At 39.0% G+C, this 23363-nt stretch overlaps 1 protein-coding gene across 2 annotated transcripts in view; it reads right to left on the bottom strand.

The window, feature by feature from the left end:
- The window catches only part of LAMA3 (laminin subunit alpha 3), a 254462-nt gene that overhangs the window by 47369 nt on the left and 183730 nt on the right, over window positions 1–23363 (bottom strand). For both annotated transcript variants that reach the window (XM_054583453.1, XM_054583454.1), the window contains 12 exons: window positions 22615–22724; window positions 20101–20181; window positions 12788–12894; window positions 9856–9906; window positions 8818–8969; window positions 4840–4950; window positions 4621–4732; window positions 4015–4182; window positions 2779–2975; window positions 1469–1585; window positions 631–785; window positions 218–359 (listed from right to left, as the gene is read on the bottom strand). In XM_054583453.1, coding sequence (XP_054439428.1) covers window positions 218–359; window positions 631–785; window positions 1469–1585; window positions 2779–2975; window positions 4015–4182; window positions 4621–4732; window positions 4840–4950; window positions 8818–8969; window positions 9856–9906; window positions 12788–12894; window positions 20101–20181; window positions 22615–22724 — 1503 coding nt within the window. The remainder of the gene's footprint in view (window positions 1–217; window positions 360–630; window positions 786–1468; window positions 1586–2778; window positions 2976–4014; window positions 4183–4620; window positions 4733–4839; window positions 4951–8817; window positions 8970–9855; window positions 9907–12787; window positions 12895–20100; window positions 20182–22614; window positions 22725–23363) is intronic.

Raw genomic sequence — 23363 nt, 5'->3', positions numbered from 1 at the left:
GTTTTAAAAATTGTGCTACATGTCAGTCATGTAAATATAGAAACGACCTAAATTTGGAGCAAGTTCAAGTCTATTCTATAGAACAAGTTCTGATTTAAAGTGGTGGCTTTAAAAAATTTTATTAATATTTTTTATCCCTCAGTGCACAGAGAAAGAAAATAAAAAAGCCAGTTATCTCCAGAGTGCACCTAGAGAAGGTGCTGGTGCAGGTGCCCACCTGGATGGCGGACTCAGACGCACTGGCGGCCTTGTCCGCGGCATCCTCTGCTGCTTTGATGGCGTTGAGGATGTTGTCATAGGCAGTGGCTGCATCCACAGCACGGCGCACCAGCTCGTCCGCGCTGGCGTTCCTCTGGATCCTGGAGGACAGGGGGGTTAAGTGCTCCAGCAGCCCACCCCTGCCTGTCACTGAGCCCCCGGATTCATTGGGCAAGCAGAGACCTGAGGCAGTGGGCCCTGCAGCTTTGCCTCAAGGATGCAACTGGGAATCAGTTCCGTTGCAGGTGGGGTTCCAGACCTGGGCCCTGGGCCCGCCCTCCACCCTGTTCTGGAGACCTAGCCTGCCCACGGGAGAGGCATTTACGCCAGGCCACAACGAGGTGCAGTCAGACCTCCACGGCCCACACTCACTCTTCCAGCTGCTTTGCCAGCTTCTGTAAGGACTGCGCGTGCTTCTCCGCCTCCGCCACCAATGATGCTTTGCTGGAGGATTTGGAGAGTTCTGTCACTTTGTCACTTAGTTCACGTCTGACTTCATTTACAGTGGCAGACAATATTTTATATTCCTATTTTTCCAAGTAAACAGAGACAGTGTCAGTTTAAGCAACAACAACAACAAAAAAGTGTGTGCCGTTTTCTTGAACAGTCATAAATTACATGTTTCCAGGAAGCAACAAGAAGAAATTTGTTTTCTAAACCTCTTTACTACACCAATTAATCTTTGGTTACTTCAGATAGTGCTGCTGATAACATTCTCCTAAGTTTAAGCACCACGTGAACATTTTCCTTATGGTGGGCGCCCCCTTTGATGAATTTTGTGCTAGCACACTGTTATTATTAGCGTCAAGTTGTACCAAATCGAAACACTTTTTTCTTATTTGGAAATAGAGATCATAAAAGATATTTTCAAAATGCCCATTGGGTTAAGAAATATTGTCAGTCTTTTATCAGTCCTAAATGTTTTCTACTAATAAAGGTATGTTTGATATTTTAAAAACAGCATTTCAATTTTTTAAATTATGAAAGCAACATTTGCTCATTGCAGGCAAATCAGGTAATACAAACAGGCACAAAGAAGACACATCATTCAAACCCTCATCCTAGGGAGCACTGCTATTGGCATTTTGGTATATTTCCTTCCAACTAAAAGACATGCACTGGAATAAAAATACAGGTCAGCCCATCTCAGCTTCCTTGCAATATAATTTAAGTGTTTTTCGATTTTCTAGAGAGCAAATTATGTCTTTACCTGCTGGCTTTTCTCCATCATCTGCAGCAAAACATTGGTTTGCAGTAAGGAAGAGTCTGCGGTGGCTAGAGACTTGGCGAAATCACTCTGTAGGGAATTCATTTCTTTAACTTGTCTCTGGAGAGAATAAAAGGAGTATCTGCTTGAGCTACAGAATATATTATCAGCAGGCACAGGCATATTTACTGGACAACAGCATGTAAGTGATTTCAGAGTCAGAATGTTTTCTTGAACTTAAAGATCATTCAGGCAACTACAGAGTTGGGGGGGGGGGAATCAGTTCTCTTCGCAGTGTGCGTGTGCTGTCGCAGTCTCCTCGGGCTATGTGCCAATGAAACAATAGTTCACAGTGCTGAGGAAGGTTCTACACTGGGGCCATCCTGCACATGGAGTAGGCTATATAATTAAGCTCTGATTTTGGACAAGAATGGTGGATTATTAACCACATAAACCAGCACCAATCAGCAGCACGTCCATGTGCCAGTCCCTATGAGGATGTAAGCAAACTTCAACAACAGAGCACATAGGACCTAAGAATGCCAGGCTAGGAGGCTGCCAAAGTTCAGAGATCCAGAAAATTGGATCCTGCTCCCTTGGCTTGGCATAATCAGGACTTCAACAGAGGTGTTACTGTCGAAAAAGGTTTTGGGAAAACACATATTGTCATCTGCTAAGATATCATTTATTCTCTTTTACCAAGTTCTTTTTGGTAGTCAGTACTATGTTGTTCTACTTAGATCTTATTGCTGTTTCATAGCCTCTCACACTTTTGTTGTTGCTTTGGCATACAATGTTCACCATTGAAAATATATACTAGAGAACCTTGAGCTCTAAATTCTGTCATTGCAGCTTCTGCATGAGGTCTACATTTAATTTACTTCCTAAAAAGCAGAAAATGGCTTAAAATGTCCTTTGCTGGTGATTATGATAATGAATTTTTATACATCTGGCACAACAAGTTATTTAAAATATTATATACTTTGAATTAATAACAATATTAGTTTAATTTCTCATCTACTTGGTAGCATTATTATATTAGTATTCTACTGGCCAGGGGAGAGGGGCAATTCGCTTTGCTTTCTCTGTGGTTTAAGTTCAGAATCTTTTCTGGCAACTGAGGAGTAGGAATGATTTTGGTTTTGCATTTAATGCCTCATTCCTGTTTGATTAGAGGGTTCACCACACGGAGAGGTGCATACAGACTAGACTTACAGACAGGTCCCTGACTATGCCATATAATCAACAATAAAGATCCATCTCCCTCATCATTGTCATTAATACAAGTGTGCAGATCCCAGATGTGAATTCACCTTGATGGATTCCAAAGTCCTCTCGTTGTCTTGGTTGAGGCCAGTGGCCTTCTTTGCCTGGGCAGTTGCCTCCTGTAGTGCAGTACGAAGGTCAGTGAGTCTGGCTTCATATTCATTTAAAGAATCCTGCATGCTCCTAACAAGTCCATTGTTCTCCATCTGGTGGTTTTCCAGCCAGCTCTTGATCCGATTCAGCACTGTAATACATTACTTTATGTTTTCCACTTAAGAGATGAATATATTGCAGCTAAGTTATAAAGACTACAGCAGAATTGAGTTTCTAATAATTTCGTTGTTTTCCTTGAATTTGCAAGGGAATAAGAAAGGAAACTAACATTCATGTGCACCTGCTCTGTGCACTGTACCCATTGCCTCATTTAACTTTTATGATAATCATATTAAAACAGTAATTGTCATTCTCCTATTTCAGATAAGGAAATGGAGACACAGAGAAATGAGCTGACCACCTAAGACTGCATGACCAGTCAGCCTAGGGATTTGACCTACATCTGCAGGCTATATAGTGCATGCTCTCCTACTATTATTTCTGTCTCCTTGTGGTTAAAAGCCAAGGCTAATTTTAAATTTAAACAGTACAAATGTTAAAAGAAAACTGCTACATTTGTAATGGTTATCAACCATTGATAACATTATTTTACTAGAAAATAATGAACAGTATTTGAAAAATATGCACCAAATTAATATTTCTCAGTTTTGAGCCAATGAGGCTTTTTCCTAATTAAAACTTTAAATATATTCAGTTAATTTCTACTATATTGTTTTTTTGTTTTTCTAATACAGTGCTAATATCCACCTGTAATTCAAACCCCAATGGTGGTGAGGTGACCATTCAAAAATGATATAATAAGAAAGTTAGGAGGAACTGAATGAAAGAAGAATAAAAATGCAAAATGCGGTAAAAACAGGAAAAGAGGTATCAGTACCTTTCATCTCAGGAGAAGAACTTTTCTTCATTTCTCTTTTTCTTTCCTTCCTTCTTTCTTTCCTTCCTTCCTTCCCCTTTCCTTTCCTTTCCTTTCTTTTTTTGCATGATATTAAGATGTTATATTCTACAACCTCCTAGTAACTCGGCTGGGCTACCCGTTTCTACCACATGATGCTCTAACAGTAATATACACTGAAATGATGACAACCTCCACCTGTAACTGGGGCTCAATATTGTATTTTCAAACCTATTAGAATGGACTGGATGCAAGAGTTTGGGAACATCCTTACAGAGCTGAGCTTCTTTCTTTTCAGCTTCTGCTTCGCTCAGGTGCTTTCCAAAGTTGCGGTTCCGCAGTTCCGTCATCATGCGTTCTGCTTCAGCCAACTTCCTGGGAAGATCACCAGAAGGCAAGTTGTTTCCTCCTCCATCTGTCCCAGAGATCTGCCTCAAGAGAACTGGAAAATATAGACTAGTTTATTGAATTGGTGATTCTGTATTCCAGCAGACTATTTAAGAAAAAGGCACATATTTTTATGGGAGGGTTCATATTAGTTTTTTAGTATCATTGCAAGATCTTCAAAATGTTGAACTCTTAGTCCTGGTTGGTGTGGCTCGGTGGATTGAGTGTTGGCCTGTGAACCAAAGGGTTGCCAGTTCAGTTCCCAGTCAGGACACATGCCTGGGTTGCAGGCCAGGTCCCCAATAGGTGGTGTGCAAGAGGCAACCACACATTGATGTTTCTCTCCCTCTCTTTATCCCTTCCTTCTCCTTTCTAAAACTAAATAAATAAAATTTTAAAAAAATGTTGAAGTGTTAAAGAAAAATCCTTTCAGTGTGTAAAAAAAAGGCTGTACAATATTAAAAAATTAGTTGGGTCAAGTAACTCTTCTTACTGTGCACGTTCCGGATGACATTTTTAATCTTTGTGTCCAGCTCTTTTGCGCTTTGGGTCGTCCGATCAACATTGTCATATAATGTTTGTGCTTTTCTGGAGTTCATTTGAACCTATATAAAAAATAAATGGATTAGTAACAAACTAAATTAATGGCAGGGGGGAAATTAATGATATTTTGAAAACAAAAAAAGCTAACGTTATTGACCTAACACATTACCTTTTCTTGCAAAGTATCAAATTCACGATTCAAATTACTCAGTTCTTTTTCTAGGTCAGCCGTTTTTGAGCCTTGATTTGAAATGGCAGAATGGTAGTTGAGCAGCTGATTCTGAAAGTCAAACACAAAGTTAATCTCACTTTAGAGTAGAAATCTGGAGCAAGTTCCACCAACTTGGTAAACCCGGTGATGGCATGAAAAGGTTCATTTAGCAAGACTAGTGCAGGTTCCAGCGAGGGAAACACGGTTCTTTGAAATAGGCTACATGAAGAATCTACTTTCTTTTAATATTTTATTTATTTACTCTTAGAGAGAGGAGAAGGGAGGGATAAAGAGAGAGAGAAACATGAATGTGTGGTTGCCTCTTGTACGTCCCCAACTGGGGACCTGGCCTGCAACCTAGGCATGTGCCCTGACTAGGAATCAAACCAGCGAACCTTTGGTTCACAGGCTGGCACTCAGTCCCCTGAGTCATACCAGCCAGGAGGAATCTACTCTCTGGTATAAATTGTGATATGGCTTTGCAATAAAAATAGCAAAATTTAAAACTATGAAGAGACAAGAGATACTTTACTTGAATAAATGACCTAACCTTATAGAAATGATAGTGATACTTCTTACCTGATGTATTAATTTCCAGATTCTGTAATAACTTCAGTTGTTTTAAGTTATATTTAACCTTATAATACTAAAAGAAGTGCCTATGGCTACTTTATTGAAGGAACTATTAGATTAAAAAAATGTTAGAGCAGCCGGGGAACTCAGAGCTCCTTTAATTGAATAATCTCATATTACAAATGAGAAAGCAGGAGCCCAAAGAGATTGGGTGACCTGTTCATGCCATGTGTAGCTGATCAGTATTGCTTTGGGACCGCAATCCAGGTCCCCTGTCCTTTTGGGGGTACTAAACTGCTTCATTACTGTGAGAAGGTAACATTGCTGCATATAGTATCTAGAATAGTGATTATTTTCAATATTTTAGAAAAAAATTTATTAATGCCTTAAAATTTTTTATAAGAAAAAGCAATATTATTACCTCTATTTGCCAATGTTGGGTAAAAGAACACAGGTTTTGCAGCTCCGATACAAACCCTAGGTTCACTCACTCAGCCTCGTCTCCTTCATCAGTATATCGGAGATTATAATATTAACCTGCTGGGTTGTTTATGGTAATAAGTGAGCTAATGTAATATAAAACATCATGCCAACACAGGCAATAAAAGTGTTAGTTCTCTTCTCACACTTATTTTTACTGAATTTTCACAGTGTTTTTGTGATATAGCAAGAAAATAGTCCTATTTTAATTTTACTCCAGAAAAACTGAGGCACATCATTCTGTTGAATGTTAGTCGAACACCTGGATAAAAAGTACAGTGGGTAAAGCATGGTCTTCAGGAGTTGATCTTGGTTGGAATTCTAGAACTACCACGTATTAGCTGTGTAATTTTAGGCAGGTTACTTAGCTTTTCCATGCTGGGTAAAGAAAATAACACCATTTCCCACATAGGATGTTGTGAGAGTTAAGTAAAGCTTTTAGCACAGAGCCTGGCACATACAATGGGTACTGAAACTCTAGTGGCTTCATTTTTTTCTCAGAACATAAAGGCCTTCCCCTCCCACCCCCTGCCCCATATTAAGCGTGTAAACCATGGGCTAAAATGATCTTGATGGGAGCCATTTTTCTAGCATTATTTTTTTGCTATGTATACTCAGCTATAGCCATTAATGGGTTTAAAATATGCTCTTACTTCCAAAACACTTACTAAACTTTCCCCAATGCCTCTTTCCCTACGTCTAGCTTACTGAATTCTTTTGCTTCAATGAGTACATATTTTTTCATTTCCATGATTTTTATTGGATCTTTTTATATCTACCTCTTCTTATTTGACTTCTGGTTTTAAATTTCTTGTGCCTTCTCTTGGTGGTTGTTGTTCAAAGTAATTTCAGATCGTCCTGTGATTTTCATTTTCTCTAAAGGGCACTCATTGCTTGGCTGCTGCTTCTGTTAGATGTCCTTCTCATTGTTATTTGGCTCTTACCATGTTTGCGAGCTCGTTCTGAGTGGGAGCTCTCCTCTGCACTCCCTGTGCCCCGTCAAATGATCTTACAGTTATCACCACGCCCACCCCAGACCTCCCAGTCTTGGGCTAGGTCTTATGATGGCAGTTTAGGACTTGCACACTATGGTGTTGAAGATGTCACATTCCAATACAGATCCTAGTCTGAGAATCCTGTCTAGATCTCTGATGTTAAGTTTGTAGCTTTCTTGTGTTCTCATATAGCCATTGCCCAACCATGAGCATTGGAAAGTTTCAAGGGTTTTTTTTTTTCCATCCTTAATTCATGTGAGGGGAGCACTTTAGACACTATTACTTCTCAGGACACCTTCTTTACAAATAAACATATAAAATTTCCCAGGGGGACCATATTCTGAGCTATGAAACAAATCTCAACACATTTAAAAGAACCAGAATCATATAAAATAGGTTCTCTGATCAAACAGGATTAAATTAGAAATCAATAACAGAAAGTTATCTGGAAAATACTCAATTTGGAAATTAAACAGCACAATTCTAAGTAACTCAGGGATCAAAGACATGTCACAAAAGAATTAGAAAAATCTTTTGAATTGAATGAAAACAACAACACAACATTTTAAAATGTGAGGGATACAACTGAAGTGGTGATTGGAACAAATATTTAACATTAAATTCTTACATTAAAAACAAGAAAGGTTTCGAATCTGTAAATTTAGCTTTCCTCTTAAGAAACTAGAAAACACATAGCAATATAAGCCCAAAGCAAGCAGAAGGCAGAAAAAAATATGGATGAAAACAGAAATCAATAAAATTGAAAAATGAGAAAATCAATGAAATAAAAAAAATAAGATTAACAAAACTCTAGCCAGAATAATCAAGAAAAGAAGAGACAAACACAAATTACTAATATCTGTAATGCATGAGAGGGTATCACTATAAATTTTGCAGATATTGAATGGATAATAAGGGAAAATTATGGACAATTTAATGTCAATACATTTGGTAACTTAGATGAAATGAAAAATTGTCTGAAAGACACAACTTATTAAATATTACTTAAGAAGACCTGATAACCCTAATTGTCCCATACTTATTTTTATAAATTGAACTTACAGTATATTTCAAAATAATTTCCAACAAAGAAAACCCCAGGCCCACATGGCTTCACTAGAAAATTCATCAAACATTTAAAGATGAATTAATAAAAGTCTTAGACAAATCTGCTTTTGAGTCTTCTGAAAGCAAGATACTGAGCTAACAGCTCTTTGAGAAAAATTAGCCCAGAAACATTCAGTAAGGCATGTTCACTTAGAAGTGTTATTTTTGTGTGTTTACTAGTACTTCCCATCAATAAAAATGTATTATTCTAAGTGAAATAAATCAGAAGGAGAAAGACAAATACTGTAGGATTTCATTTATATGTGGAATCTAAAAAAACAAAACAAATGAACAAATAAAACAAGACAGAAAACAAACTCACAGATACAGAGAGCACCCTTGTGTTTGCCAGAAGGCATCAGGGAGGAGGGTAGTCAGAAAAGGTGAAGGGGATTAAAGGGTACAAACTTCCAGTTATAAAATAAATAAGTCGCTGTGAAGTAATAAACAGCATAGAGAAAATAATCGATAATACTGTAATAACTCTGTATGGTGACAGAAGGTAACTAGACTTATTGTGGTGATCACTTCAAAAGGTATATGAATATTGAATCACTCTGTTATACATCTGAAGCTAATACAATATTGTAGGACAGTTACACTTCAATTTAAAAGAATCTAATCTTAGTTTAGATCAGAGGAAGGAGGAAAGCCCAGCCACCAATAGCCTTAAATGGAGTCAACCCCTCCTTTGCTGCTTGAGAAGTTTCCATCCATGCAGCATCTATTCAACACTTATCTAATCTGGACCAGCATCATGCTGGACCCATAGGCTACTTACTCTCAGGTCCTTGGTCTGGGTCTCCAAGTGCCCCATCTGTTCCAGAGTGTCTGCACTGACACTCAGGCCCTGCAGCTGAGACTTGACTAGGCGGAGCTCATTGCCCATGGTGGCCAGGTCATTCAAGAGTGTCATAACACAGCTGTCACAATCTGTAGGGGCCACAATCAAAGGCAAGTGATCTGCAGGCTGGAGCCACAGGAATGCAAACAGAGCACAAGGGCTCTACGGCCCAGTTAAAAGGCACATGGATCACCACAGGCAAACATCACAATCCTAGACTTCTCAGGGACGGGTGCACACTCTGAAAACAAGAGATCTCTAGACAGGATGCATTTTAAAAAGAAATGATGGGGTGGGAGAAATGGGTAAAGGTGGCCAAAGGTAAAAATGTCCAGTTATAAGCTAGTAAGTTATGGAGATACATGTTCAGCATGGTGACTATAGTAACCAATATTGTCCTGCATATTTGAAAGTTGCTGAGAGTAGATCTTAAAAGTTCTTATTACAAGAAAATAAATTTCCAACTATGTGAGATGATGGATGTTAACTTATTGTGATAGTAATTAATAATTTTATAGTACATATCGTTTTGTTGTATACCTTAAACTAATACAATATTATGTGTTAATTATATCTCAATAAAACAGAATAAAGGAAGCAATGGTTAGTCTATACAAACTGTTGCTTATTTTATATGTGGAAAAGCTAATACTAAATAGCTTTTAGTTACTTATTGCTATTCACCAGGCATTGTGGAAATGAGATTTACAAGAATTTTTCCAACAGCCCTAATGAGGTTGATACAGTCATTATGTCCATTTTGCAAATGATGAAACTTCGGCCTGGAGGAGTAAGGTCACTTGCCCAAGGTCATACAACTTAGTAGACAGAGGCTGGGTTTGATTTTAAATAGTTCTCCTCCTACCTCCTCTCACGTTGCTTTCCCAGACTGGAACCTGCATGTTCCAGCACGGGGCTCATGAGTCTTAAGCAAAGCTGCGCAACTTGGAAAGGAAAAGTGTTTTCTTTACTCACCATCACATTCCTCTCCAGGGCTGCCATCTTTGGGTTCTTGGTTTGTGCAGTCTGAAATGAGGAATAACCAAAGAAGATAGTGTACCTAAGCTTATTCCTCATCTGCTCTTTGACTTGGCTTTCAGAAAAGCCAATTTTGCAAGATTTGAGTCACCAAAATATCCATCCTCAGTGGCTCTTCCCTTTTGCCTCCCTCACCCACGCCACTGCTCAGTACGATTTCTCATCTCCCAGCGGTCCTGCTGCAGGAACGTCTCTTGGGACATCTCTGATTATACAGTCAGTTTCTTCTCTATAAAGGGTCGTGCCATTCTTATAAAATTAAAAATCCTAAGCATGAGGGTTGAGACTGTCTTCATTTGACAGCCTCCTCTACAACTCTTGACATCTCTCCCAATACCATTCAAGAACAGTCAATAAACATTCATTGAGCACCTTTGAACATTCACCGTGTACCATGGCCCTGTGGTAGATACAGGAAATATAAAGATACCAAGACAAAAATCACTGCTGTGCTGTGGTTTAATGGTCTCATGGGGGAGCCAGACAAATTACACAATGGTGCAACAGATGCTGTGAGAGAGATATGCACACAATATTAGTGGACCCACACTGCCAATTGCCATAAATATAAGCCAAAATTTGAGGTTCTCCACTATAATCAGGAAAGCCTACCAGTCATCCTTGTACATTATTTACCCCCTTCCACTTCTCTCTTGCCCATACCATGCATTCTTACACTGAAACATCCTCTCACTTCACTCTGGAATATCATCAAACTTCATCACAAGAAAATTTTAATGTTGAAAAGTTCCCAGACATGCTATGCTACAAGGAGGCTTTCATGTCTGTTCTTCTCAAGAACAGGCGATATTCCACACTTTGTGTGTGTGTGTGTGTGTGTGTATGTGTGTATTTTGTACCACATTTACTTTTAATTGTAAAAAAATAATATAAATTTACTACAGAAAACTTGGAAAAATCAGAAAAATAAGATAAAAACATTGCCCTTGATTCTACCAAACACAGTCAATGTCTCCTGTATATATATTTGTACACATTTTCAAATATAATGTATAGTCATACGTTTCTCTTACTTATCTTTTAAAAAATCATTTACTCATTCTTTCCTGGTTATTTCCTCAATTAGATCATAAATGCCTTACAGCCAGGAAAGAAGTTTTATTTCCTTTACAATCTCCCACAGCACCTGGAACAGTTTGCGGGGTGCTTGACTGATTTTTCAGTGCAATTTTCTCAACAAGTTTGAGTTTTGACCATCAAGGAATCTATACATTATTAATTGAAAAAAAAAAAAAGAAAGGAAAAAACTCACAGGAACAAATGAGTCTCACCTGTGAGCATTTTCTTCCATTTTTGGGACAATATTTACCATCTTAACTTCACATTGCTTATTTTTGTTATTAGAGTAGGGGGGAAAGAGGGTTGAAAAGACATTAACCTCATGAATAAGCCATGTTAAAATGATGAAGTTTCTCCTTGAATCCCTCCAAGGACAGTAGGACTCTGTTCCTTCTAAAACAGTCCTTTTTTATTTTTAAGCATTTGACACTTCTTGGTCATTTAAAATAGATCTCCCTCTAGCTTCCACTCTTTGGTGAAGGTTCTATTCCTGATGCCACATAGAATTCAACCAACCCTTCTCCCACCCACCAGCCTTTCAAATATGTACTTTCCAAGTCTTCCCTTCACTGTCCTGTTTATCAATCCTCTTTCATGTGACATGGTTCTAAATTACTTCATAGTCGCACACTGTTTCTGAACAAACTGTAGCTTGTATATCATCTTCTAATGATATAAGCCTCACGTGAGGACTTACAGGAGCAGCCTGTCAGGGTCGGGCAGATGACCTGGTCTAAACATTAGATTTCAGTGAAGATAGTATGAGGTGTTTTAGGAGCCACATTACTCTCCTGAGCCATATTGAACTCACCACTAAATAGAACCTTAGTCTTTTTACACCTCATACTACTAAGGCATGTCTCACTTATGACAGAGTTAAAGGTTGATGTTTTTCCATTCAGCTATAGGACCTTATTCTTATCCCTAACATACTATTGCCTGGTTAGAACTGGCCCATTATCCCAGGCTGTTGAGGCCCTTTTGAATTCTAAATACATCATAGGAGGCACTTGCTCTTTCTAAACTTTGTGTCATCTGATGCTGTATTTCTACTCAAATCAAGTGTTGAGTTGTTTCTGAAGACGGAGCCAGGATGAGGCCCTGAGGCATGAAAATAGACACCTGATTCTAGACTGATAATCCCTTTACTCTGCATTCCTTGGGGAACAGTAACTTGACCAAATCTAATTCACACATCCAGGGTTTTGTTTATAACTATAATACGAGAGACTTTAAGGGTTTGTCATTACTCTATATCAATAGCATTTTCCTGAGAAATCACATTAATATTCAAGGAAGAAGATAGTCTTCCTTTCTCTTCCAGTTGTTCCTAACGAATCCATACTATTCCCAGTAATTACCTTTTCCTTGATATGTAAAATCCACCTCAATTATACCACCCATATCCTAGACATTTTTTTCTATTAGAGAAAGAGTACTTTGACTTCTTCAGATACGCACACAAAGAACGCTGATGTGACAATAACCATATGAAAAAAAGGTCTTAGCAATATCATCAAAATAGGGTATGAGGTTATTGTGGCTATAATTAGTTGAGTTTCAAAAAGAATTTACTTAGAGTAAGTTTTAAAAACAATTTACTAGAAGTAAATTTTTCACCAAAGCTGAAAATACCACCTAAGCCTTCCACAGGTTATCAAACTAAGGGGACAATTTGTTACCTGGAATCGGGTATTATGCTTCCTGAAAATGTTTACTTGGGTTCTTCACTTATTACTTTGTACTAGTCCGATGAATGCAGATTAACTGAGGTATGAGCTGATCTTACCTCCCGTCAGGGGGTCACAACTGCCCAAATGGCCGTTGTTGTTACAGTTGCATGGCTGGCAGCTACCTCCAAGTTTCTGGGGATTCCCGAAATAGCCTGGTGCACACCTACACAAAAGACAGAAAAGATCTGAAACAATAAAATACATAGAAGAAAACATAGGTATTAGACTAAGTTTATGGGCCTTAGTATTAGAGAATGTTTTATGAATTTGACCTCCAAAAGCAAAGGAATTAAAGGCAAAAAAATAAATGAATGGGACAATTAAACTAAAAAAACTTCTGCTCAGCAAAAAGAAGCAGACACTAAAACAAAAAGGCAACCAACTGAATGGGAGATAATATTTGCAAACGGTAGCCCTGACAAGGAAGGGGTCAATGCCCAAAATATATAAAGACCTCCTTCAACTCAACACCAAACAAAAAATCCAATTAAAAAATAGGAATAAAATCTGAATAGACACTTCTACCAAGAAGACATACATACTGCCAACAGATATTTGAAAAGATGTTCAATCTCACTAGCTATTAGGGAATTGCAAATTAAAGCTACAATGAGATACCACCTCACACCTGTTAGGGTGGCTATTATCAACAAGATGGATAATAACAAGTATTGGAGAGGTTGTGGAGAAGGAGGAACTCTCACTCACTGCTGGTGGGAATGAAGACTGGTACAGCCACAAAGGAAGGCAGTATGGCAGTTCCTCAGAAAATTAAGAATAGAGTTATCATATGACCCATCAATCCCTCTTCTGGGTATCTACCCAAAAAGCTCAAAAACAGTTATTCACGACGATATCTGCACTCCTTTGTTCACTGCAGTGTTATTCACAGTGGCCAAGAGATGGAGACAACCAAAGTGTCTTTTAATAGAGGATTGGATAAAGAAGATACAGTACGTATACATAATGGAAAACTACTCAGCCATAAGATGAAACACCGCCATTGCAACAATATGCATGATTCTTGAGAATATTATGCTAAGCGACATAAGTCAGTGAGAAAAAGCCAAGTACCATGTGATTTCACAAATATGTGTATATAAAACTGAAATGCATAGACAACAGACAGACAACATCATGGTGGCTACCAGAGGGAAGTGGGTGGGAGGGCAGTAAAAGGTAAAGTGGGCCAAATATACGGTGATAGAAAATGACTGGACTTTGGATGGTGGGCACATAATGCAACGTACAGATCATGTATCACAGAAAAGTACACTTGAAACCTGTATAACCCTATATACCAATGTCACCCCAAAAAGTTTAATAAAATAAAATTTAAAAAAATAAAGTAATTACCGATAGGTAAAAAGTGCCAGTTTAATTTTTAACTGAGTACAAAATACTAAGTATAAAAACTGAGTATAAAATTTGAATGAGTATAAATAATTGATTTCATTACATTTCAACCCTGAGTACTGTCATTCTGACATTCTATATGACAAATGGGAAGTACATAGAAAGCCTCTCTGCTATGTACACGAGCGCCATGTTGTCCTGAGGAAAGGTATTTGTATAAACTTTTGAGTTATCATATGAAATAGCTGCTTTTTCCATGGAACACCATTTGACATAGAACAACTGAGAGGTAATGTATAGTTATTCGGATTTGGAAGATTTTTCTCTAAAATAAACAAGGAAAACAATTGATAACAACTGTTGCCAAGGATAACAATTGAGCTTTCAGGCAAAAATTGTATTTTTAAAAAACTGGAATTCATTACCTAAGTTTGATACTTCCCAATTCTTAATTATTTTTTTTCTAATAAAGCAAGTCGTACCTTGTCTGGCGTGACTTAGTGGGTTAAGTGCTGGCCTGTGAACCAAAAGCTTCCTGGTTCAATTCCCAGTCAGGGCATATGCACGGGTTGTGGGCCAGGTCCCCAGTAGGGGATACTCAAGAGGCAACCACACATTGATGTTTCTCTCCTTCTCTCCTTCCCTTCCCCTCTCTCCAAAAATAAATAAAATCTTTAAGGAAAAACAAGTGGTGATATCGATGAATATGACTTTTTATATTACATAATAAAATATGTAGATATTTGGAAGATCTGTATGCTCATTGAATCAATATTTTCAAATAATCAATGTGTGATGTCATATGCATGTGTAAAAGATCCATTCAAAGTGCAAGACAGACCAATAAGTTTTAATGTAGTAGAATAGGAGAAGTTCATTAATGTGGTTTCAGATTCCATATGGCAAATAACCTTTAAGGAAGCACAACTTGTCAGGTTTGGGTGTAGTATCAAAAGAAAATATCCACAATCATCTGAAAAAGCTCTAAACATTACTTCTCTCATTTTTAACTGCATATCAGTATGATGCCAGATTTTTTTCATTTATATTGACCAAAACACATAATCTCAAGAGAATGAATGCAGTGTCTGCCCTGTTGAATCCAGCCTCAACAACTGGCCAGACTCCTCAGCTCCTAGCTCACCCAGTGGTCCCCCAGGACCCCTTGCTCCTGTTTGCTGTAAAAGCTCTTTAGATCCCTTACATAGCACTTTTCATTGACTCCTTTATCATCCAGTAACACTTGGCTCTCAGTACTGTTACTACTGCCATTAACCTGAGGCACAGGTAACTCCCATTAACCTGGCTGGTAAGTGGCCACATAGAGACTCAAATCGAGGTAGGCCAGCTCCAGAATCTAGCCTCCCTCCTACTATATTTCACTACTTCTGTGCTGGAACATTCTCCAGTTGAGGGACATGCTGTATCTTCAATCCAGAGCTGGTTCTTTGATTTGAGGTTAAACCATTCTCTCCAAACCAGCTAAAAACAAAAAACAAACAAACAAAAAAACCACCTCTCTTATCTCTCCATTAATTCCATGAAACAAAGATTTATCCTAATCTTGCCACTAAACCAAACTACGGGCTGAATGTGTTCCTTCTTGATCCCCCAAAAATACAAAGAAGAGGAGAAACACTCAAAGAACTTATTGTTTATTCCACCCAATTTTCTCAACCTGTAGCTCCCTTTTTGGGATATTATAACCCTATCAGAGGGAGGCTGATGTAGATTTTCAAGAATGAATGTGTCTCAGTACAGAAAGATTTATGGCTTGTATAAGAACATGAGAGTGGGACATGGGAAGAGCTTGCCTCCTTCCTCCTTGACACCCAGGGTAGGGGCGGGGGTAAGAGAATCCTCAGTTACCCTGATAGTTGAATGGCAGATGAACAAAATGCACTCAGGAGCTAGTGGTTTGATCAACATGGAAATCAGGGATGGCTGAGGGAGCAATGTGCCCCAGAGCAGGCTGTGAGCTGGGAAGCCCTTCCTACCCCCTCCTCCTGATTGGCTGCTCCCTCCCCTGCCCAGCTAGATCCTGTATATATTCCTACTTTTACTTCATACTGTCCTTGTTGTTATCAATGCATAGTTCATGGCGATGCTGGGGCTGATGCCTGACACAGAGTGGGTATTCAATAAATGTTCAACAAATGAAACATTTTGACATTAAAATGGCATTTACCTGTGAAAATGTTTTTAAACATTTTAAAGTAACAATAGCTTGCTTTCTTGAGACTTCAAATGTAACAAACATAAGCCAAGAGAAGACTTGTTAATTAAGCATTTCTCTTTTCAAATCAGCTGCCCGCCAGATGGGTGTCTCATCCAGCCCATTCTTGTTTTCTGCTTCATTGTTTGTGAAGAACCATAAGGAAAACTGAATTAGGATGTCTCTCCCAGGTTGGGGGTCCTACAGCTTTGAATCACAGATCCTGGAAGATCTTCCCAAACCCTGTTGCCAACACTACCCACCCTTTAAAAAGTTTATTAGGGTAACATTGGTTAATACAATTATATAGGTTTTAAGTGTATAATTTTATGATATGTCATCTGTATATTGCATTGTGTGCCCACCACCCAAAGCCAAATCTTCTGTCACCATCAAAAGAAATCACCAACAAAACAACAAGGCAATCAAACAAATAGGAGAAGATATTTGCAAACAACAGCTTGGACAAGAGGTTAATATCCAAAATATATAAAGAACTCATACGACTCAACACCAAGAAAACAAATAATCCAATTAAAAAATTGGCAAAGGACCCGAACAGACACTTCTCCCAAGAAGTACAAATGGCCAACAGATATATGAAAAGATGCCAGCCTTCACTACCTGTTAGGGAAATGCAAATCAAAACTATAATGAGACACCACTTCATACCTGTTAGAATGGCTGTTATCAACAAGACAAATAATAAAAGTGTTGGAGAGGTTGTGGAGAAAAAGAAACCCTCATTTACCCCACCCATCTTTTCTGTCTGCTATAGGTGTCCCTTCCATCCCTCAGTCTTCAAGGATGATTCCTGCTGCAGCCTGACTTTGCCCAGTTATGCTCTCTCTCCCTACTTGAACAGCTCATTTTCATGTCAGTCTACAACTAGACCGTCAACACCCTTGAGGGCAGAGTGTGTCTAGTGTTTAGCACAGCACTGAGCATATACTGAAGTCTCCATATATTTTTTGTTGAAGAAAAGAATGAATGACAGATGTGAAGCAAGTTTGCTGAAATGGAAAACAGAAGAATCTTGAATGGCTGCTTTTTACTACAGGACAGTTCCAGACACTTGGCGGACAGTTCCACTAACGCACTGCACCCCTCGCCCCCCACCCTGGCACTACCCTTCCACCCATGGTTGCTATCCTCTAGGCCCTTTCTTGCATTACCTCCCTGATCTGAACCACCTTCCACGTCTACCTTGCAGCTTCACTGGGTCCAGTCATCCCTTTCACCTACTTGAGGCTCACCCTGTCCATAAAACGTTTCAGACAACTCCAGTCTGGGGAGGCCCTGCCTTATTATAAAATTCGGTTGAATTAATTTTCTTGGTTTTTTTTTTTTTTTTTGAAATTTGGTAAAACTCTTCTAAAGTTTATCTAGAAATATAATATGTCAGAATGAACTAAGAAAATATTTTAAATAAGTGTTACAGGGGGAGCCTTAGTCAATCAAATATTCATTCAAAGCCATTTTATACTTTCAGAAATGGTACAGAAGTGATAATGGCACAAGAACCAAATAAAATGTACAGAAACAAATTCAAGTTTGTATGGAAATTTTGTAGAGAGACATTTAACTTTAGTGAATTTAACTAAAGGTACTTGGCAAAAAGGAGCAAGCGTAAGAGTGTGAGAGTAAGAGGGAAAACTAGCTGCAGGGTCTGTCCCCACTCACTCAGGGAGCACACAGCCCGCAGTGAGCATGGCATGAGGGGCGTGAGGCTGCTCCTTCCCCAGTTGGTCTAGTTTCCTTGTGCTTCTCCTGCAGTGAACATCTCTCCCTACTGAGTGTGGTCTAGGGTGTAACCATAACCAAGTGCTATGTATATTACATGCAACATGGTACCTGGATCACTGGGGTAGTAAAGGTTATTTGCCTTACATGTTGACCCTAAATCTACCTACCATGTAAGATGCAATACCACCACAAACTAGGTTCCAAATTTTCACCAACTTAAAGATTTAAAGGTAAGAAATAAAACCATAAAAGCACCAAAAAAGAATATGCATAAATGTTTATATCACCTCTCTATGCATGATACCAGTAGCTGAAATCCTAATGGATATTAGAATAGCTATAAATCTAGTAAAACATAACTGCTGCATGTCTAAAATTGACACAAACAAAATAAAAAACATACAAACAGAAAGTAAACTGAGAGGAGTATTTGCAACTTGATGTATTAAGGATTAATTTCCTCTAAAAAATGTACAAGCCAAACAAAATTTAAAAGATAAACATTCCACTGGAAAAAAATGGGTAAAAGACCTGGAGAGCAATTCAAAAAAATAAGATTTACAAATGGTTAATAAGCACATGAAAAAACCCAATCTGATTTTAAACAAAGAAATGTAAATTAAAATGACATACAATGTTTTCCTATTAGATTGGCAAGTATCTGAAAAAATTGAACATTTTTAGTATTCACTGGGGACAGGCAGTTATTCTTTCACTGCCAGTAGGAATGCAAACAGATGCAACTTTTCTGGGGGGTGATTGTGCAAAATAAGTCAAAAGCCTGAAAAATTTACTATCCTTTGACCCAAGGGATCTATTTCTATAATTATGTCTTGAGGATTTATATACACAAAAATTTAGCTAAAAGGATCTACTCTTGGTTCTGCTTTGAACAGAAAACAATAAAACTATCTCAAAAATCAATAGCAGGAGGTATGGAACATCAGTGGAACTCTTGGTACTGATAGAACATTATCAATGAATACTTACCTGATATGGAAAGGTAATACTAACATACTACCAGGTGAGAAAACAAGTCAAACAGAAAATAAAATAGAAGCCTACTTTCGCTTTTGAGAAAAAGTCTGTGCATACAGAAGTGATCTGTAAAACCTAGAACAAGCTTTTAGCAGTGGTTTTCTGCAGATAAAATGGTTATGACGAGGACTGCAAGGGCAAGGGTGGGGTGTGGTAAGCCTCGCGGGCTCTTTGCTCACCTGCCTTACATCATTTTTATAATAAATATGTATTGATTTCATGATAAAGTCTTTTTAAATTTAAAAACATGTTGCCCATATGATTCATTTGTGATACTCTAAATTTTCCAAATAGGTGTGTGCTATCTTCCCAGCTAGCTTGTAAATACCTTCCACAGCCTTCACAATACCTGGCAGTGTTGTATGCATGGTAGCTAATCATGAAATATTGTATGGGGATATAGCGGGGTGTGTGTGTGTGTGTGTGTGTGTGTGTGTGTGTGTGTGTGTGTGTGTGTGTGTGTAGGGGTGTCTAGGGCTATGGATATGCATGTGCATGTAGACTTTGTGTGTGTCTGTGTACAGGCATGTAGGAATATGTGTGGGGTAGGGGAGTGTATATGTAGGGGTAGGCGTACGTAGGGATAAATTTACATGGGGGCAGGGATATGTAGGGCTGTGTATATCGGGGAAGATGTTGAAATATGGAGGGAAAGGGGTATATAGGAACATGAAGAGAAAGGAGTATGTAGGGGTGTGCATGGGGGTAGGAGTACATGGAGGTATATGTAGGAGAGTACGCAGGGCTATGATGTATTGGACCTTATTCTCAAATTTCTGAAACATACAGAACAGGAAAGAGAAGGAAGTTAATGATTTATTAAGTGAGCAGTCTTGTGTTTTTCCCAAGAGACCTTTTCCTAGCCTCGGTGAAACCAACAGCCCCGCCCTTAGCTCTGAGCCACCACAGGGCAGAGCCCCACCCACAGCCTGGGTACCTGCAGCCACCTGCAGAGCCCACCCCCACCTGCAGGATGGGGGTGGGGAGGGGACAGGAGGAAGGGGCAGCACCCACCTTTCACACTGTGTTCCTGTGTATCCAGGTTTACAGGAGCACTGCACACTCCTCCCAGTCACAACACAGCCGGTGGCAAAGCTTGAAGGAAGACAGAACAAAGCCCCAGTGAAAACAGAAATCAATAGACATTATGCTCATTTTTAAAACTTTTTTTTTTTTATTTCTTGCCACAAAGAACTGACTTCTGTTAAGTGAAAACAAAAACCAAGGATCTGGCTACTTGTTGGGTGAAGAAAATTTTGCCCATTGAGACTTGTAGAGGTAACAGTGAATTATTTCAGTTAACATTGGGCAAATTTTGGTGAATAAGGACTGAAGGCATTGATTTTGTTTTCTTTTTGGCCCGAAGAAATACATTCCTTCCCATAAGATGGAGCAGAGCAACTCACTTTGGAAGAGATGATTACAACAGCGTTTTTCCAGGAATCACAAGGAATAAAACAAGTCTAGGCAGAACAAAAGAACAGAGAGTTCTGGTTCTTTAAGAAAATTTTCTCCTTGTTTATTCTAGTTCTTGTAAACTGGGCACACTGCCTTCTGGGAAGAAAAGGTGGTGGAGTGGCCAGGCCCTCGGAGCCAGAGGGACGGAGGCCCAGGGCTCAGCTGCCACCTACGTACTTCTGTGGGCACAGTCTGGGGGGATTTCTCCATTTTCAAATCAAGTCGTGGAATTTTGATTCCCTTTCTTTGCATTCTAAACTGACATACATTTGAGAATCCTTTTTATTTTTTTAAATTAAATGAAGAGATCATGAAAAAGCCTTGTTGCCTTGTGAAATGTCTGTCTACAGTTTAAACATTTCACTGATGTAAATCTGAGGGGAAATAACTCTGTTTATCATTTGCTGGTAAAAAAAAAGAATTCTTATTTGGGGAAGCCTTCTCTTGGCCCATGAGGTGAATACAGAGTAACAGCTCTGAAGAAGAGTTAGAAATTTGTCAGCAGTTATTAATATTGCTGGAAGGAGAATTAGATAAAAATAGGGCCTTATTGATAAATCTGAGGAATTGCATGTTACTTCAACAGCACGGAACCTGGATGCTGAGCTTGGGGACAACCATACACTTTGCCACCAAAGATGAAAAGCTTTTCTCAAGCACCTGGTGGAAACCTCATTGCTTTCTACTCTCTCTCTCACTTCTGTTCAAACAAGCCTGGGCTGGTGTCAAGGGATAGATCTCTTTACAAATAAAGTTGCAAGACTCGGCAGGTTTAAGGAGTATCAAATCCATAGGCAGCAAAGCAGAGTGAACATTTCAAATATGCATCTCCAGAAAAACCACATTTGGGCATGTGACTTCTGGTAATTTTAAGAGGTGACCAATTTGTCTGCTACTCAGCTGATCTCAATCAGCCTTGTGGTCCACACTTGTTCCAGAGCCTGTGTATTACTGATACTTTACAGTATCTTCCTGATTTTCACGCTTCTCTTAGTCACTTATTCTATTTTGCTTGGACCCAAGTGAACATGCTGTGATGAGCAAGAATATAACAAGGTGTGAAGAACAAACAGAATATGGGTCACTGTGGGGGGAAAATGGCAGCTTTCCATCCATATAACCTGTCTGCTATACTGGAATCTGAGTGACAACTCAGATCACGCCACTCTGTGGCTCAGAACTGCGCTGTGGCTCCCACTGCACTGCAGTTAAATCCAAATGCCTTCCTCCCTCATGCAAGGCCCTGCAGGACCTGACCCTGCCCTGCCAGCATCGCCCCCTGGCCCTCTCCCCCACATCCCACTCCAGCCACTCCTGCCTTTTCACTGTCCACAAACACAGCATCACAGGGGCTTTGTTTTTTCCTTGCCTGGGACCTACATTGCTAAGATATTGTCATGGTTTACTCCACGTCATCATTCATTGATCCCTGCCCAGTGACTTCAGAAACCCTCCTACCATCCTAAGGAATCTACTCACTATCAACTGCATAACCCTTTCATCAACTGTGTACTTATCTCTTTCTGAAAGTGAACTTCTTATTTATTTGTGCACATAATTATTGAGTGTGACAACTCCCCCCTTCCATATTCTCCAGATAGAGCTTCATGAGCTCAGAGTCTTTGCCATCCTTCTTTACTGCAGTTTTCTCAGTATCTAGAGAGGGCTGAGTCCTAGCCCTGGCGTGGGTGCTTGGTAAATAATTACTTAGTCATTGAATGAACAGCAAAGGAAAGAGGAAAAGGAAAAACCCAGAAGCATACAATTCCGAAGACTGTTTTTGTTTTGCACTTACTGTTTTTTTTAATATTACTGCTTTATTGAGATAGAATTCACAAAGCATACAATTCACCCATTTAAAGCATACAATTCAATGGCTTTTAGTATAGTCACAGAATTGTACAGCCATTACCACAGTCAATTTGAGAACATTTTCATTACCCCCAAAAGAAATCCATATCCCATACCCTTTAGCATTCATTTTCCATTTTCCCGACACCCCCACCCCAGCCCTAGGCAACCGCCACCTACTTCCGGTCCCTATAGATCACTTGCAAGCTTCCACAGTACCTGTTTGAATGAGGACACGGGCAGGCACTGCAGGATCCCTGGATGGCATTCCCGTAGTACCCCTCTTTGCAGCGCTCACAGTGTTCCCCAGCAGTGTTATGCTGGCAATTCTTGGGACAGATAAACAGTACAATTAATAGCAGCCAACTGAACGTTTATTACCATCAAGATCATTGTTATCTTAATTACTCATATAATTATAACTCAAGTCCTCTGACTCTGGATGGTGACAGCACTTTTGCTAACCATATATTTTCCAATGCAGCCCATTATTGTTGGTGATAGAAGAGAAGGTGTAAATGTCCTTTCACCAGCTATTTGGTGTTTAATGCTGGGAGGCATGATGAAGTGGGGAGAGACTAGCTGGCTTCAAATCCCACGCTGTCATTTCTTAGCTGTGGGATCTTGAGCAACTTCCTTCACCTCTCTGAGCCTCAGTGTTTTCTTATAAATAAACTTTGTGGGTGTATGATTTATACACAATTATAATTTTCTAGAAATGTATGCTAAGAATAATACCCATTTTCCAAGGTTGCTGGGAGAATTTTATAAAGCATAATAGGGCCCAGCAAATAAAATCCCCTTCCCTTCTCTATCCCTTAGAATGGCTTCTATGAAATTAACTTGATTTGACTTCATAACTCACAATGATATACTGAAGACCAGTAAAATAGAAATGTTTTTAATACATGGCGTTTGTTAAAACAACAAAAAGTTTCATTGTATCTGAAAAAAGCATTCAATTTAAT

Source organism: Pteronotus mesoamericanus, unplaced genomic scaffold (genome assembly GCF_021234165.1).
Source record: "Pteronotus mesoamericanus isolate MK-2021 breed Mesoamerican mustached bat unplaced genomic scaffold, CSHL_Meso_final contig_74, whole genome shotgun sequence".
Taxonomy (NCBI): Eukaryota; Metazoa; Chordata; class Mammalia; order Chiroptera; family Mormoopidae; genus Pteronotus; species Pteronotus mesoamericanus.
The sequence above is the reverse complement of the archived record's forward strand: the minus strand, read 5'-3'. Positions and strand labels throughout refer to the sequence as shown.